The following is an 18,481-nucleotide window of genomic DNA, read 5'->3' on the forward strand; positions in this document are numbered from 1 at the left end:
GTCTTTGATCCCTTACTTGTTTGATGAGATTTTCATCTTCTCTAAGCCATCCCATATTACAATCCGTCTTCCATCTATCCACTATTTGTCTATATTGAAACCATGAATAAGTAAGATTTTCATGTGTTAAATCTTCCGAAGATTTTAACTGCCAATTTTGACCATCCCATCTAAGTAATTGTATATAAGAAACCGTATCCATCTTGACTCCTTTCTTTATTCCCTCTATCGCATGCCAAGGTATGGCCCATAATGGTATTTTAAAATCACTTCTATAATATTTCCTCCACACCCTAAGCAAAGAAATTCTTATAATATGAGATTTAAAAACCCGGTCCATTTTTTTATTAAAAATTAAATAGGCATGCCATCCAAAAAGTAAATCCCAGCCTTCCAAATGGAGTATTTCTACATTTGTTAAATTCACCCAATCACTAATCAATGTTAGTACCACCGCATCATAATACAATTTCAAATTTGGTACCTTGAGTCCACCTCTCTCACGGAAATCTTGCATAATTTTAAGTTTGACCCTTGGTTTTTTCCCTGCCCAAATAAATTTGTTAATACCTTTCTGCCATTCATTTAGGTTAAGTTCATTCTTTAAAATGGGTAACATTTGAAACAAAAAAAGAAACTTTGGCAGAACATTCATTTTAATAACTGCAATTCTACCCATAAGAGATAACTGTAAATTATTCCAATTCATTAAATCCTTCTGTACCCCAATCCACAACTTTTCATAATTATTTTTATACAGTTTTGCATTAGAAGCAGATAGTGTAACCCCCAAATATTTTACCTTGTCAACAACTTCAAAATCTGTTAAATTGACCAAATTCTGTTTATCACAATTAGTCATATTTTTTGGTAATATTTTAGTTTTATTATTATTAATTTTAAAACCCGAGACACACCCGTATTGCTGAATCAGTTGTAATAATTTAACTACCGAATAAGTAGGTTGATACAAAATAACAACCAAGTCATCTGCAAAAGCTCTTAACTTATATTCTTTTTTATTAATTTCTATTCCTTTTATTTCTTGAGACTCCCGAATTTTAATTAACAAAATTTCCAATGTTAAGACAAACAATAGCGGAGATAATGGACATCCCTGTCTTGTACCTTTTTCTATTGTAAAAATCTCTGATAAACCCCCATTTACAATAAGTTGAGCAGTCTGTTTTTGATATATATTAGATAAAACTTGTAATATATTTTGTCCAAAATTCATCTCCTTAATTAAACATAACATAAACTGCCAATTCAACTGGTCAAAGGCTTTTTCAGCATCCAAAAATATCAGCCCTGCAGGGACTTGGTTGTTTTTATCTAAATATTCTAATAAGTTAATAATTTGTCTAACATTATTTTTCATATACCTTCCAGTTATAAAACCCGATTGGTCCTTATGTATAAGCTGCTGCCAAACCCCCATGAACCTATTGGCTATGATTTTTGCAAAAATTTTATAATCCACATTTAAAAGAGATATAGGCCTATAGTTCTTAGGCAAGGTGAGATCTTGGTCGTCTTTTGGAATCAAAGATATAAAAGCATTACGCCATGATGGAGGGATCTCTAAGCCCTGTAATATATTATTAAAAAGCTCACATAACGGTTGGGTCATCTCTTCTACTAAAGTTTTATAATAAATAAACCATCCGTACCCGGTGCCTTGCCTAATTTCAATTGCTTAATAGCTGTCACAACTTCCTCATTGGTAATTAAACCGTTAATCTCTTTTTTCTGATCTTCTGTTAATTTAGGAAAATTAGCTTTACTTAAGTAATTATTTATATCTGTAGTTTGTACATTAGTACTCTTATATAATTTTTGATAATAATCTAAGAAAGATTTCTTTATCAATTCTTTCTGATAAACCAATTTACCATTATAATTTATTTTGTCTATAATTCTCTGTCTCTGTTTCTTTCTTAACTGATAAGCTAACCATCCCCCTGGTTTGTTAGCATTACAAAATGTATTTTGTTTCATGAACAATAAGTTGGTTGCAGCTTGATCAGCCATCAACATATTAAATTGTGTTTTTAATAATTCTATAGCTCCTTTCACCTTTTCATCTGAAGGATTTGAAATTAAAAGCTTCTCTTTTAATTTAATCTCATCTTCTAATTCTTTATGTTTCTGAGTCTGCTTCTGTCTATGAAAATTGTTCATTTTTATCAAAATCCCACGCATAAAGGCTTTACTTGCATCCCATACCATTGACATTGATGTTCCCTTATTCATATTTAAAGCAAAATATTCCTTTAAACATTCCTTTAGTTTTTGAACATTTTTTTCTTGTTTAAATAAATTCTCATTCAACCTCCAGGATCTCGTCTCTTCTTTCTCAGCGACCAATTCCATCCAAACTGGGCTATGATCTGTCAATGTCCTAGGAAAGATTTTAATATTCTTCACCCTGTTATATAAATCTGTTGTAATCAAAAAAAGTCAATCCTTGAAAAGGATTTGTGTCTGTCTGAGAAAAAGGTAAAGTCTCTTTCCTCTTGATTACGTTCGCGCCAATAGTCTCTCAGTTCCCAATCTTCTTTCAATTCAAAAAAGGCTTTAGGTAGTTTAGCCTGTTTGAAAAAAATAGAAGAACCTTTTTTGTCCTTTTGTGTATCTAAAACACCATTCCAGTCTCCCATTAATATCACAGACCTATAGTCCAACAGAGTTATTTTCTGATGTAACAACTTATAAAATTGTTCCTGTTGCTGGTTTGGTGCATACAGTCCCACAATAAGTATTTTCTTACCATATAAACCAAGTTCAACCATAACATATCTTCCTTGGGGATCTGATTCTACCAAACAAGCTGGTAAATTTTGCTTAACATAAATTACCACACCCCCTTTTTTCCCAGGGGCAGGAGATATGAAATGAGATCCCAAGCGAGGGTTAGCTAAGTATTTTTGATCTTTAAGTAAAATATGCGTTTCCTGCAAACAAATAATGTCATTGTTATGTTGCTTTAGATAATGAAAGATTTTCTTCCTCTTCTGGGGGATGTTTAAACCGTTAACATTCCAGGTCAGGAACTGTGCCATCTCCCTCAACCAGAGCCTGGAGAAGATTCCCTCAAGATCTGCTACTGAAGAATGTGTTGCAGAACTTTTGGGTCTTGCTCCTCCCACCGGCATTGAAACGATCTGATGAGCAGATTCTTTAGCTTCTTTCTTCTGTTGTTCCTTTTCCTTACGTTTATATGCTGCACGGGTCATTCTCTGTTCTTTAACCTCTGCTTGACGCATCCATTCCACCTGCCCAGCAGCCATCAAGCCTGATCCCTCAGACTGCTGTTCCACCTCTTTATCACTCAAGGCTCTCTGAGTAGATGAGGATGAGCCTGCACCCAGGACCGTATTATAAAATTCTTTAGCTTTAGCAACTGTGTTAAGTCTATAACGTGTCCCCGCATGGCTCAAAACAATACCCATCGGAATCTCCCATCTAAATGAAATCAGTCTTGCTTTGAGTTCATTTGCTAAAAAAGCAAAATCTTTTCTGCTTCTTAAGATTTTGGGTGGGATTTCCTTTAAAATAATAATATCTTGAGCAGCAATCTGGAATCTTTTGTTATAAAAAGCTTGTAAAATCTGGTTACGCAGAGACTTCTTAGCAAAATAGATCACCACATCTCTAGGCAAATTCTTCTGTTTCGCAATCCAAGAATTAACTCTGTAGATTTTTTCCACTTCTCCACGTAATTCATCTTTATCTATATTCAGAACAACAGCCAAATCATTGATCACCATTTCCATCAGATCTTGATTCTTATCTTCTTTAAGGCCTCTGATTCTCAAGGCATGTTCCATCTGTCTGTACTGAAACATAAGAATATCATCTTGTGAGGTTTCCACTTTTTTTTCCATATCTTGAAATTTATAATCCAAAAATTCTACTTTTTCTTCAACTTCTTCCACTCTGGAGTCCAGCTTCACAACCACAGAAGCCAATCCAGAATGCCTCTGATTCCAGGAGGTCTACTTTTTTGGTGCCAGCATTGCTGGCTGCTAGCCAGCAAGATAGCAAGCTGGATGCCTCCCACTCCAGCGATAAACTCAGGCAGAACTTTTAGAAGCAAACAGTTCTTTTTAATTCTAGAGCTAAAGAAGGCAGCTGTAACATGAGTCAAGGCTTGGCACAAGTCAAGACCTGGAAACATAAACAAAGCAATGAATCTAAGAGGAAAGGCAAGAAATTAGGTGAGATAAAAGTTCAAAGTACAGCAGGACAAAGTAAACATGATGAGCTGATGCTGGGAAAATTATTTCAAACAAACCTGCCCAATGAAAGCAATCCTTTGGTCTCAATTTTAAGGAATTTCCTCATTTGTGCTTTCTTGGCTTACCTTGGCTTGTCCAAGAGGAATTATTACTCTGATGCTATAAGAACTGTGATTTAATTAATACACTTTTATTAATCATATTTATTCTGGGATTCACCCTTGTGTGAATACAGTATCTGAATAAAAAATTTGAAAGTCAGCGACACAAGTACTGGGAGGTAACTTGTGTTTGTCTTTGAAATATTTCTCCCATTTGGGGAAAAAATAAAATATTAGGTAACTTTGGCACATAACGTGCCTCTCGCTGCAGTGGAAATCAAATATCACACTATTTAAACTCACACTAATTGTGACCTACCTGTAAGTATATAATGATACAATTACAGTTACTACAATTACTGTTTTTCTTTGGGGCTGAATAGCTGTTCCTGTGAACTACTGATTTGCTAATAGTAGCTTTTAATCCTAAAATGTAAGTTGCCTAGAATTTCTTTGGGGATTGAAGCAACATGCAAGTTGAAAGTCTCTAAGCGCAACCTACCTCACAGGGTTCCTGTTGTGATGAAAATAGGAAGAGGAAGGAGTATTATGTATGTATGCTTGTTGCCTTGAGTTACTTATAAAGTAGCAAAGGTGGGATAAAAATCCAGTAAATAAATAAATGAATATGTACACCTGCACAATATGATTTCTAATCTGCTTTAGAGTATCAGAGACTTCATGACCCCAGTCCCAGAGATACAGTGAATATGCTTTTTCCCCCCTTGAAATCTTCCTTTGCTTATATCAGTGAGGAGGGAGAGAGCCTGGTCTCTCACGGCCCTTCCCATATTTAAGAAAAACAGGTTTTTTTTTCTTTTCTTTTTTAAGGGAAAAGTTTGCATAGAACAAACTGCATTGTGACATTTATGTGTTGACAGCTGTCAACTTCCTTATTGCTCTTCACATTGCAATTGGGGAGAGAGAAGCTTTTTAAATTATTATTATTATAACGGCAACATTTGGTTAATAAAAGGCATTAATTGGCAGGAATCTCTTCTGGCACTTGTGCTCAAATAGCTAACTGATTTATGTACAATATGTTAAAAATGATCAGGTTTCCAGAGGCATTCCCCTTTAAAAACCAATGTTTTTTCATTGAAACAAACAAATAAATAATTAGCTCTACCAAGCAGTTATAGATTTTTGTCTCCTCTCCATTAACTGTTCTTTGAATGAAAATATTTCAAGAAATGTTACCACTGTTGCATGAGAAAACGCAAAAACTTAAGATTGCTCTTGCATGCTATCATATCATCTTTGTGGGCCTACTTCCATAAAGAAAAAAAAATGTCTCTGAATGTTGTCGATGAAAGTCTCAGTTGTTCAGCTGATTTGAAACTACACATCTTGCTGGGCTGGGGGGATAGGAGCAACTTCATTGATTGGAACTGCCTATCAGAATTATCTTACCTCTTGGTTCCTGTCTCATCTTCTACGAGATCAAGAAATAAACATTTTTAGAATAACACCTTAGATGATATACTCTTTTTTTCCTTAAGGAAATTTGTAGTCAAAATTTTCTGTAATTTTGGAAGGTACATCTACATTTTCTTTTCCTGAATCATAACTCTGCATTATTTAAATGATAAATATCTGCTCAACTCACCATCAGGTCGTTTCCCCCCTCATCGTAGCTGTCATATGAAGCCAGGTTGGTGGATGATCTGGCTGGAGTTTCCACTCTCTCCTGCTTAGGTGATGTGACCTGGGTGACCGGCTCCTGGGTGACCCAACTTGACTTTTCTTTGGTCGGTTGCTGAGCAGGTTTCTTTTTTTCTGATGGTCCCGATTTACCTCTCTACTGGGGGTATGTGACTGGACAATTTGCTGCTCGATGCCCCTGCTGGCCACACCTAAAGCACTTGATTGCTGGGCCAGTAGATGGCTTAGGAGATTCCATGGCCATGATCACTGGGATTTTCCATGGTGGCAGCCATCTGGGTTATTCTGGCTTCGGTCCAGTTCCTGGAGGAATTGGCTTCTTATAGCGAGCAAGCTCGATGTCTAGTTTCACTGCCATTCGGTACCACTCTTGTAGTTGATCAGGAACCCCCCGATAGATGCAGGCTTGGGATATATGGTCATCTAGCTCCTCTTTGAAGTGATGCACCAGGGAGTGCTTTGGCCATCTCTCAATCTGATCTGCTACTCTCCAGAATTCTCGCACATATTCCAATGCAGCTCTGCCGGCTTGCTTCACCTTGTGAATATATTCCTCGGCCTTGAGCGCTATGGACTCATCCTCAAATTTGGTTCTCAATCCCTGGATGAAGAGATGTAAGTCCCATAGGTCAGGCAATGGTTCATTGTATAAATTATTTAGCCCTCAGATGCTTACCCTTCTAGATTGGCTGCGACAACATCAACCATGTCAGCTGGATCTGGGTAGAAATTGGCATTTCGGTTCATATGGGAACGCACCTGATTAAGGAAGAAAATCAATTTCTCTGGATTACCATCAAAAGTGGCATTAAGAGGTGGCACCATTATGGGTTGTGGTCCGCCTAATTGCTGTTATCCCCCCAGCTGCGGTTCCACACCCAACTGCTGCTGGCCCCCCAGTGGCTGCTGTGTGCCTAGTGGTTGCTGTCTGTCCAGCAGATCATGCAGTCGCTCCAGATGTTGGATCAAGTTGCGTTGAACATCCACATTTGGGTCAGCTCTTCATGCCAGTCCTGTGCTTGGGTGATGGCGGTGGTAATAATCGGGGCTGCGTGACCAATGGTAATGGTCAGGGCTCTCACGGTATCGATGCTGGTCTGGGCTTCAATAATGAGGGCATATCTTGGGGCTGTTGTGATCCCGCCATCTGGGGCTTTCATGATGATGATGCCTGTCAGGAGACCATGACAAACAATGCCGATCAAGGTTTCTCCTATGGCCAGGACTGTCACAAAGGGGTCTCTTGGGGCTGTCAGAATGATCCCACCATTTGGATCTTTCATGATGGTGATGCTTGTCAGGAGACCATGACAAACGATGCCGATCAGGGCTTCTCTGACGACCAGGACTGTCACGTTGCGAGTGGTGGTTTGGACTTCTTGACGATTGACAATGACCCAGATTGTCGTGCCATGGGTGATGATGAGGTCTCTTCCTCCCCACTGGGCTTGAGGTCAATGCTGGTGCCTCCAAACGCAGAGTGGCCACCAAGCTCTGCCAGTAGGGCTAGGGCTTCTTCTGGGCATAATTTAGCACTGACTCCACCGGCTGTCACACTCATAGTAGGTAAGGAGCCAGTGACCTGCCCCTCACTTCCCATTTCTAGCCCCTTGAATTTTTCTACCAACTTCTCCACCGATTAGCTGCAGACTACTGACAGGTACTTCCACTACCTGAATCTTCTGCTGCTGCCAATCTTTTTGCTCCTCTATGATCGGGAGGAGGCACCTGCTTGCAACTCTGACTCAGCTACTTTTGAAGAACTCTTCTTCAGTTGGGTTGTCTCGGATGCTTAGAGTCTCCACCAGGCAGGGTCCACTCCAAAGACCACAATAGGTCCTGCATTTTGGGTCTCGCTTTCACTGCCAGAACTTCCAAACCCACTTTCTCCAACGACACAAGGGCTTGCTTTCCCTCCACTGAGGCAGCGGCCATGGCCAGGATGCGGGTTGTGAGTGCTTCTTTTCTCTCCATACTCATCCTCCAACCTCTCTCCTGGTTTTGGGAAGGTGACTGGAGATCAGGACCCCAATGATGTTAATGTAGATGTGAATTTTGAGTTAATGTCATGGTTCTGATAGATGAAACAGTAAAAGAACTTCAAGGCAAGAATTCTTCCTTAAAGAACATTTATTCAGAAACAAAATATCGGCACTTACATAGTTGAACCCAAAACTGAGATTCCCTTCCCCCAGATAAAAAGTAACGTTGCAATTCCCATCCCACAAATGCTGTCATAAATCACATTCCCCAATTAAGGCAAGATGCGGGCTTTTGTCACTGGTCTCTCAGCCTGCCAAAATCTTACCAGATCATATCCTTGAGTTCCCACACTTCTACATTGTTATGGCTAGCTAAAAACCTTCAAGCATTCATCCCATCTCCCCTCCTTTCTACATCTGAACTCTAAAAGAATAGAAAAGGCACATTAGAAGCAAAAGTAAAAATGGCTGCTGATTTTCAGTTGTCAGAGCGATGACATTCATTGTCACAGTGTTGACACTCAGTCTCTTGGTTTCTAGACCAGCACCTTAAGTACTAGACAAAACTGGGTCATATTGTATGTATACAGCCACTGCAATGTATAAATCATAACTTATGTCATAGCATTTTGTGTGAAGGCCCCAGTGTTCCCCCCCCCCAAAAAAAGCCTTGTCTTCATGTAGTATAGCAATCCACCCATTATTTAATGCATATATAGGAATATCTATGAAAGGGAAACGGGTGTAAGAGAAAATTGCTTCAAGATTATGTTTACGTGATATATTATTTCCTGCATGCTAATCTGCAGAATTAACTTGGCAGTGTGAAAATAAAATAAAATATGTCTTTGCCTACTAGCAGGGGAAAAAAACTCTTCAGAATGGGGGAAAATGTAATTAAAACAATTTTGACCTACATCAAAGTATACATAAATTTCAATGACAGAGAATTTATTTCATATTTGGTAGCAAATGTATACATATTCAAGATACTTTACTTAGAAAAAGTAAGCTATACATAATGGAATACCTTCTTTAAAAACTGGAAGCATTACATTCACTTATGTTCTATACATAAGTAGAGGCTCTGGAGAAATACTACCAGTATAGAGAAAAAAAGCTTACAGCAAAATATTCTAGAACAAAAATTATGGAGGGATTGTTGGTCCCCCCAAAGGACTAAGATGTTGCAAACCTCATTGTAGACAAAAATAAATACATAGGCCATATTTTGTCCTTCGGATATCTTGGGATGGGGCTCTAAACCAAATCCATCTCCCACATTATATGGCTCACAGGCATATGCACATAGTAACTTACAATTATCCAATCCAGATTTCTAAGAGTGCTATTCCACGAAATGTTCTGCATTTTAAATGCAGCAACCTGTTTAGAAAGTGGGATGAGCCCCCTGAGATTTAAGATCTGCATATGCCGGCTCTACTTCTGTCTCAAGCTTTATTTTTCTAGAGATTTCTTGGCCACCACGATCCTTCTAGAGCTTTTCCCTCTTTCTGGAAAACTAAAATTCAGACTGATCCATGCTTCTTGTGCCATGGGACCTATCACAAACTAGAGCTGGCATTTGGCAGTGGGTGTTTCAGAGAGCTCACCAGGTACAGCAGGGTGTTCCAGGCAATTACTACTGACAGGATATAAATAGAAACTCTTTTGTGCCAACAAATTACCCATTCAGTACTACTTGCTAAAAGCACTGTAAAGTTCTTTCTTTAGCCCATTTCATGGCCTTGCTCCCTATGATACAGGAGGGAAGATATAACAATACAGTTTGCAGAGTGAACCTGCTTATGACATGAACAAAACTGAGACTGCAGACTACAGTATGTATTTTTTCTATGTCCTTTCTAACATAAAGTTTACCCTAGCTTTGCTTGTTCATAGAAGTCCAACCTGTTCTGAGAATGATTTCAAGTGTTGTTGTTGGTTTTTTTTTTTTACTATCTGACTGAGACCTTAACATCTCTAGGGAAGTAACAAAATTTGTTTTAGCTGCCAGTTACAAAGGAAACTATTTTTCTCCTTTTAGGACTTTATGGATATACGAAGTGTCCTTCTGCTACTCATCCAGTTTTATGGACCGAATCAACATCTTCACTAATAAATTTCATAATTTGACATTTCAGTATTTCAGTATTTTATTTACAAAGCTATTTTATCATTCAAATCATTTTAAACATTTTAATATTCTACTTTTAGACATCTATTTACTGTGTATTTTAGTTTGATCCATTTTATGTCCATCAATTATTTAGTAAATGTTTATGTATCTTAATTTGAGCTCAATAACCCTTTCCCAAAACTGTATAAAATACTGGTTAGTGACTACAATAAAAATACTATTACTATAAATAATTGAATCCATATGTAAATAGTCAATTTTAATTATATTAGAAAGGGATGAAAAATGAGCAAAAGATGATTGCAAATTACATTTCAAAGCCTTAATAAAAATAGGGATATATAGCTACTATCAAAGCAATTGCTGGACATACATTTCTGGGCACACTATGCTCATACAATTAGGTGATTTTAATAAGACTGAAACTGGTGAATAAATGTGATGATATTTAAGTACTTATTTTCTCATAATCTGAGCATTTGCTAAGATGGCCTATTTTGTTGACACAGCTCATTGTAACTGCTATGTCTGGAAATGTTTGAATATTTTCTTTGTAACCTTGACAACCCTTTATATCAAAAAGGATAATTTTCCTAGCAATACACTGAATATATTCATACACACACACACACACACACACACACACAAACATTTAGTTTCAATTTTAAACGAGTCAGCTAGATTTGATTCAGTGATTTGCCACGGGAATTCTTGGTGTGAATCTGTTGAAATCAATAATAAATAAAAAAATATTTCATGAAATTTTAAGAACATTCAAACCAACCATAGTTTTTTTAATCATTAAATTCTCAGATTATGAACTGCATATTAACAAATTGAGCAATTAAAAAAGCTCAGAATGTTTGAATGCAGTACAATTATTAGAAGTAATTTAGAATGTTAGAAAAATGTCCCACATGTGATTTTCAGCTTAGGCTGAAAGCCCTAATATGCTATATCAAGAGAATAATTAATTCATTAATTATTCCCTAAATATATTTATTTTATAGCAGTCTGTCTTATATTAAGGTAGTTTGCCAATTTCTGGAGAAAATCATGGTTCAGTCTTGATTTGAATTGGGAAATTGTCTGCTGTCTTTAATGAGTTGCTATTGATCTCTTGGTGGTTTTAGAAGTACTAATAGAAATAATGAGGCAAATATAGTTATTCATTTGCAGAACTATGCAATCTTTGTTCCTTCTAAAGCTCTTTCACATTCTGTATTTTCTATCCATGAATATAGTGCTGATTTTTACCTTAGAGATCTGGATTCAAATGTCACTGCATTTCTTTATGCAACCAAGTACTTCGTAAAATAGCTTTCTAGTGTAGATGTTAATATTTGTACTGAGAAAGTAGTTTTTATGCTGTGAGTGGATGACAATGGAAAAACCGAGTCATTTTGTTTAAAATTTTGGCAAATTGGGAAGAAGTAGAATTTGGAAGCAACTACCTGCAAGTCAAGGTTTTTTTTTTGGAGATTCTTGAGAAAGTCTTTACATATTAATCTACTTTACAGGTTTTAAGGATGGCATCTTAAACGTTGTCTCAAAATAGACATTGTCTGTGATAGAAGAAGTAGGTTGTTTAGCAATCTAGGAGCTTCAGCTTGAAGTAATGGTTTGTTCATGGAGTCACAAGATAAAAGTGAATGGGAATATCTATGTAGGTTTCTGTGGATTCCATCAATTCAAATACTCCAATGTGCACAGAATATAACTGCCCTAATAGTAAATACAATACAAATGAGCACTGTTTTTATTCAGTTTTATAACTGGGGAAGTTGCTGGGAACTCACAATAAGGTTGGTAAGTTGGTTATGGACAAGAAAACATTGAAGAACAAAGCCAGCTAACACTCACTCCACCGTTCCCCAGAATGATCTCAAGCAGATCAAGTTCAGAGATCTTTGCTAATGAACCAGTAGGTCCATATGGAAGGATGCATGGAAACAAGTCATTTGATTCACAAAATCCACTTTTTGGAAAGCCTTTAAATGTTAAGTATTTTTACTCCACATTAAAGGAAATGCAGCACTATTCCCTAAGATCAGTGAAGCAGAAATAAGTAAATGCTGTGAAGCCATATGAGCACAATCCTGTGGAATCTTCTTGATAGCACTACATGAGTGATTGTTGCTGTTGCCGTAATTGTCTTTAATCTTAAGGTGATTAAAAATAATTCTAATTCTACCATCCTGAGATTTCTTAGTCAATTTCCCATTCCCACCCTGCTTAGTTTTGTAGGAAACATTTAAGGAAAGCCACATTGCCACTCTGATGGCTTACAAAGGATAAATAAAAAAACAAAAAGCTTCATTCAGTTAAAGAAAATAAAACAATAAAGTTTCCTTCAAGTTCAGTTCCCTTCCTGGTGATTTCATGGACAGGTTTTTTTTTTTTTTTTTTTTGCCAAAATGGAAATGGCTTTGATTCCTTTACTTTGGGTTTTGTGCTAATGTTAAAAGGATGGATAGGCCTAGCAACAGTATTCACCACCGTAGCTAAATTCAAAGGCAGTGTATTCTATCAAGTGTTGGCATGCAGTTGTGGTTTACATTTGACTTGTGTAATTCTCAGAAACCTCTAGTTTGCAAATCAGAAAAAGGGGTTGAACTGAATGGAAGTTGGGTCTGGCAGGATGCGTACCAGGTGCGCCTCTCAATTGCCAGGGTCCTGGGAAAGCTTTGAAAACAATTTTGCATGGTAAAATATAGCTGCAGCTTCCCTCCCCACCAAGCGTTGTATAATCCAGGTGGAGACTAGCCGCCTGTGTGCGTGAGTGAGCTGAGAAGATGCAAAGGAGGAGGAAGGCAGCCAACTCGGAGACAAACCCGCTCGCCTGATCTTCTCCTCCGCCTGCCTTCGCTCCGTTGCAGCGCCTTGGAGACAAAGAGCCTCCCACAATCCGCCCCTTTCCTGATTGCACCGCAACTGCAAGCCCCTTTCTGGACCAGGGATCTTCCTCCCCGCCCCCTCGGCCGGCTCCTCTGTGCCTGCAAGGCGAGGCGGATCAGGCGCAAGATGGCTTTAGCTGGCGTTTGCATCTGGCTTTCTTGCTGCTGCTGCCTCACGGCCGCCGCGGCTAATGCAGCCGCTGCCGCTGCCGCCGCCGGGCCCGCGGCTGCCGGGCCGGCTGAAGCAGACGGGGACCCTTCCAAGGAGATGGAGTGCAAGCTGAAGAGCATCACCGTGTCAGCGTTGCCCTTCTTGAGGGAGAACGACCTAAGCATCATGCATAGTCCCTCGGCCTCTGAGCCCAAGCTGCTCTTCTCGGTCCGCAATGATTTCCCCGGCGAGCTGGTGGTGGTCGATGACTTGGAGAACACCGAGCTGCCCTACTTCGTGCTGGGTGAGTCCCCCCTCCGGCCTAGTTGCCCCTTAATTTAACAGGCCCGGTCCCCAAACTCTTCCTGGTCTTCTCTGGATTCTGGAGCTCTGAGATCCCAAGTGACGACCACTCCAAGTTGGCAATCAGGTTGATTCTTTGCCCCCCCCCCCTCCGGCCTTTTGTGTCAATGAGGCGGCCACGGGCAGCTGTCCCCTGGCTGAGAGGCCCTCCGTGGCCCGCTTTCCCCAAGCCTAGGAGACGAGGAGAGAAAGGGAAGCAGCGCTGGCTGCGGTTGCTAGAAACTGGCTCCATAGCTCGCTCACTGCACCCTCCGTGCCCTTTCTCCAGTCGTGCGGCGGAGTGAGAGAGGGAGCCGGTAAGTGAGCGCACGCAGGTGGTAGCTGGAAGACTCGAACGGGCGGTCTGGACTCCAGAGCAACCGCTGCCCCTGCCTCGGTTTTCCTGGAGTGGGTAGCATTTGGGAGAGGCTACGCTAGGCCCAGCGTTACTGCGCGTTGCTTAGAGAAAGAAGGGGTGAACAAGTGGAGAGATGCTACTCCTGCTCCTGGCGATCACCTTTATTATTCGCTTGTTGAACCGAGTGATAGGAAGCTGCGAGGGAGATTGCCCTGAGCAGGCTCTTTGCCTCCGTGCGCACAGCAGGTGGAGCTGTGGGGGTGAGGACCTGCGATGTCACTGTTGCTCCTTGCTCATCAGAATGAGCTCCTAAGAGGATGACAAGGAGTCACCTGAAACTGCTTGCATGCCCCACTCAAACATAAACTACTCAAGTCCACTTGGCCTTGTTCTATTTTATATAAACCCAGTCTCTGTGATTACTTTCTGGATCAGTGTGTCATGTAAAACTCAGAAATGGGTTATCTATAGGTAATCTCATAAGAATACAGCCACTATCTCCATTTTCTCATTAAGGTGGCAGATAGAACTAAGCTTATCCAAGCAGACTGGATATTGCAGGATGTGAAATGAATGGAAGTAATCAAAATTTCAGTATATTTTCATGTTTGGGATCTTTGCTGTTATTAGGTTTTTGCTGTATCAGTTTAACTTTTTGTTCATTAGTGGAACATTGTTTTGATGTCTTCTTGGGAGCGGATGCTGTTGTATAATGACAATCCAATGACATACATTTCCTGCATTTTGTTCTAAAGTATAGGCATTTCCCTTCAGAAATTACCAATGATTGATCAAAGCTGATATAGTCAGATAACATTTAATCGCCAAGTTAGGGGGTGGAGCGGGGTGGTAAAAGAAGCATGTTTACACACCATGGCTATATGTAGATTAAAAATGAAGAATTGCTTATATTCCAGAAGAAGAGGAATTGGAATAAGGCTGTTTAAAGCAAGAACGGGCTGAGATATGCCCATCACTTGACATTTTTTGGGTTGCTAGGAAATTCTGATTAAGGACCATGATCTTACTCAAATAGTGAGCAGTAATGGACCCATATGGAATTGGGCCCATTTAGGTAATTAAATTCAATCTAGGTTTCAGTAGAGAGATACCAGTCAATGCATCCCCTCAGTATTCCTACTTGAATTGCTTTGAGAATAAATCTCAGTGAGAGAGGTAGGATAAATAAGTATGAATGGCTCCACCATTGAAACTGCGCTGGCTTGCTTTTGGCAAAAATGTAGGAAGGCCACACGTTGTCATTAAACTGATGATTATAATAGCCAGGCATAGAGGCAGCACATACACTAGCACAGTGGTTCTCAACCTTTTTAATGCCGTGACCCCCAACCAGTCGTAAGTCGAGGACTACTCAACCGGTCATAAGTCGAGGACTACTCAACTGGTGCAGCACCGTTTGCAGGATGGGACTTTTGGCGGGCTCAGCAGGGCAGAGACAGCGACAGCCTGGACAATTCCTATTGGCTTTTGAAAGCCAATAGAATTAGATTCTATTCAAGAAAGTCTATTCTATTGGCTTTCAAAAGCCAATAGAATAAAAGGGAGTAGCACAGCTAAGGAAAAGGGGAAAAAAATGGCAGACTGCGTTGTTTGGTGACCCCCGTGAAATGGTTGTTCGACCCCAAATGGGGTCCCGACCCACAGGTTGAGAACCGCTGCTCTAGCACCCTAGACCTAGAGGGTTAGTTGTGGCTCATTTTCTTCACTAGCAGCTGGCATAAAGCTAGGGCTGGGGAATGATCCTGAGCTAACCTTTGTTACCCAATTATTATTATATTATGTATTGATTTAATGAAGCATTTAGTATTTGCACTCATTGTTCATTCCAAAGGTGTCTCACTCTCAGTACAGAATCTTAAAACCAGATAATTAAAATGTGATGACAGTTACAGTCACATTAAACATAGTTTATGAAATAAAAATATTTTATTTATGCCAATGAAACAGATTTGGTACCAAATATCTTTTGGTAAAAGAGTTCCAGAGTCAAGGTCCCATCCCAGAAAGATAGCCTGATCGGTGTCCCTTAAGTTTTATTTTCTTTGTCTTGCAGAAACATGCATGTGTCCTGATCGTTGATTACATCTTTTTGGAAATAATTTCTTTCTTGCAGTAGCTATGCATTCTGGTGAGCAAATTGATCAAATGTGAACAAATTTATTAAGTTTCAGAGTTTAGGGGTGGGTTTTTTTTTTTTTTTTTTTTTTTTTTTTTTGCCTTTTGGGCTTCCCTAGAAATTTAGAAAAGGGGTTTTGAGATTCAACAGAAAAGAAAGGCTCAACGTCTACTATTTCCTCCAATTTCTTCATCCAAATTTCAGTATGGGCTATGTTGATTGTACTGCTGGAAATTTTATTCAGGAATATCTAGGGGTCTGAAAGTTTTTTACCCTTCCTCTTTAATGGCATACATTTCCATCCCAATTCTACAGGATCTATCCATTTTCTACTTGACAAACCCTCCTCTTTGCACTCATGTCAGCAAAAAAAGTAGAACAGGAAAAAGTATTACACAGGAAATGTAAAAGAAGGGAAGACTTGATATAGTTGTCCTTTGCTATATTGTAGTCCCAAAGGAACAGTGTCCCTCCCATCCCTCTGGTTTAAAATTAGCCTTGGGAGAGAAATCTTCTTCTGTGCTGCTGGGCTGAAAGAAGCTTCCTGTGTCCAGAATATTTTATGCAGTTGTGTGCCACCTATGGCTATATGCAGTGCTTTTTTTTTTGAAAAAAAAAAAAAAGGCGCCGGAACTCTCACACGTCATACAACTCGCCTTGCCTATCCTACAAGGTTCCATTCAAAAAAGGTGCCAGAACTCCATTCTGGGCGTTCTATGAGAAAAAAAGCCCTGGTTATATGTGTCTTCCTTTTCTTGGTTCATTCATTTGGGTGTATGATGGTGCCAGATATGGAAATGTGGTGGAGGCTGGGTTAAGAGGAACTACTACATCAACCAAATCATGTCCTTTGCTACACTTTATGACATAGAAGAGATGGCCAATCAAAGCCAAAGAGGGGGAAAAAATCTCAGGTATACTGACAATGTGACCTAAATTAAAAAGATAAAGGTTATATGCAATGTATAATAGAAAAATTGGAGAAGAAAAAGAGGGCAACAATTTTCTTTCCGCCTTTTCTTACAAAAGAATAGATTCAAAGGTGAACAAAAGAAATATATATCATGTGTATTTTACCTTAGTAATCTATGTTAAGTATCTTCTTACATCCTGTCAGCAATGAACCTGTGTAATGAAACTTGATACATAAAATTTGTGATGTGTATCCTTAATTATTACCTGACATCCTATACAACTGCAAAACATTTCCATAGAAATTCTCCTGGGCAATCTTTCTTTCATTTAATATCTGGTTATCTAGCCCATCAAATAGATGAGGTATGTTTTACACAGAAATGGTTCCTTGAAAATAGGGAGTTGAAAAACATCAAGTTTTTTTTTCAATGCATACAACAGAAATTGTTCCAGATTTTTTTCCCATATTTTTTTCTGTGTGACTCACTGATAGGGTATCATAAAGAACTTATACTGTATTATTGATGTTGTGTTTGTTATGTTTTTGAAACTTGATTCTAAATGTTATTTCATAATGGTGAGGCAAGGCACCAATCTTCATGACAGATCTGGAACTGAAGCTAATTGCAACCTTCTTGCAAATGCTATTTTTTACCACTGTACTGAAGAAAAAGAAGTGTTCTGCTTTGCATTATTGGGATAAGTAGCAGAAAGTTAGATTTTTCTTATCTTCTCACTCTGCTAGAGAGAATGGTCTATAAGTAATAGAACAATATCCAAACAAACAATAATATTATGCATGTGTTCTTCGCAATGTAGCAAAAAATTGAGTAAACTATGCCACTCCATTAATTTACAGAATGGATTGTTTTCTTTTTAAAGGATAAAGTTGCCATTCAGTTATGTAATTAGCCATTTGCTATCTAACAATCAAACTACATGTGATGCTGAGATGTATGCGTGCTAAAAATAAAATAGAGTAATAAGAGACAATAATAATAATAGAGGAATAAAAATTCCCTGGTGACAAGATATTCTATTAACTTAGCTTGTGTTTCCTTCGAGGAGGTGAATTTTAACATTTTAAGTATTTTAACCTTACATCAATTTTGAGGCCTTAATAAGAAAAAGTACCTTTTTTTCTCAAAGTCACAATAGATATGAACTTAGAATTCCCATACTGAAAGCTAGACCTGCACCATGCTAGGTTGATTCTTTGTTTGAGTGGCATTAAAATGTAGTGCCCATAGGGTAACTGTATAAGTGTGTGTTTTACCATCAAAATATATTACATATCTAAATAAATAATTGCATTTGAGTTTGAAAAGATTATTAAATTCCAATGGTTGTTACATTATTTTTTTATGGTACCCATGCATTCTCCCCACTCAGATGGTCAATAATTTAATTCTCCCATTCTGCAAACAATTACTAGCTATTCAGTAATTGATATGCAGTTCATCTTCAGCCTTCAAGACTTAGCTGTCCATCAAAATTTCAGCACTGTCTGCATGAGTCTTGCCTTTTGCATGAAAATTATATAAAGATC

General features: G+C 38.7%; 1 protein-coding gene across 1 annotated transcript in view; it reads left to right on the top strand.

The window, feature by feature from the left end:
- The first annotated feature begins 12,627 nt into the window (after window positions 1-12,627).
- Window positions 12,628-18,481, top strand: part of LOC120301031 (astrotactin-1-like) — a 204,232-nt gene continuing 198,378 nt past the window's right edge. Inside the window, exon 1 of the mRNA XM_039327691.1 lies at window positions 12,628-13,484. Within this exon, the coding sequence (XP_039183625.1) occupies window positions 13,157-13,484 (328 nt within the window). The 5' untranslated portion in view covers window positions 12,628-13,156. The remainder of the gene's footprint in view (window positions 13,485-18,481) is intronic.

This window comes from Crotalus tigris, unplaced genomic scaffold (genome assembly GCF_016545835.1).
Source record: "Crotalus tigris isolate CLP2741 ecotype Arizona unplaced genomic scaffold, ASM1654583v1 scf7180000024365.304078, whole genome shotgun sequence".
NCBI classification, from domain to species: Eukaryota; Metazoa; Chordata; class Lepidosauria; order Squamata; family Viperidae; genus Crotalus; species Crotalus tigris.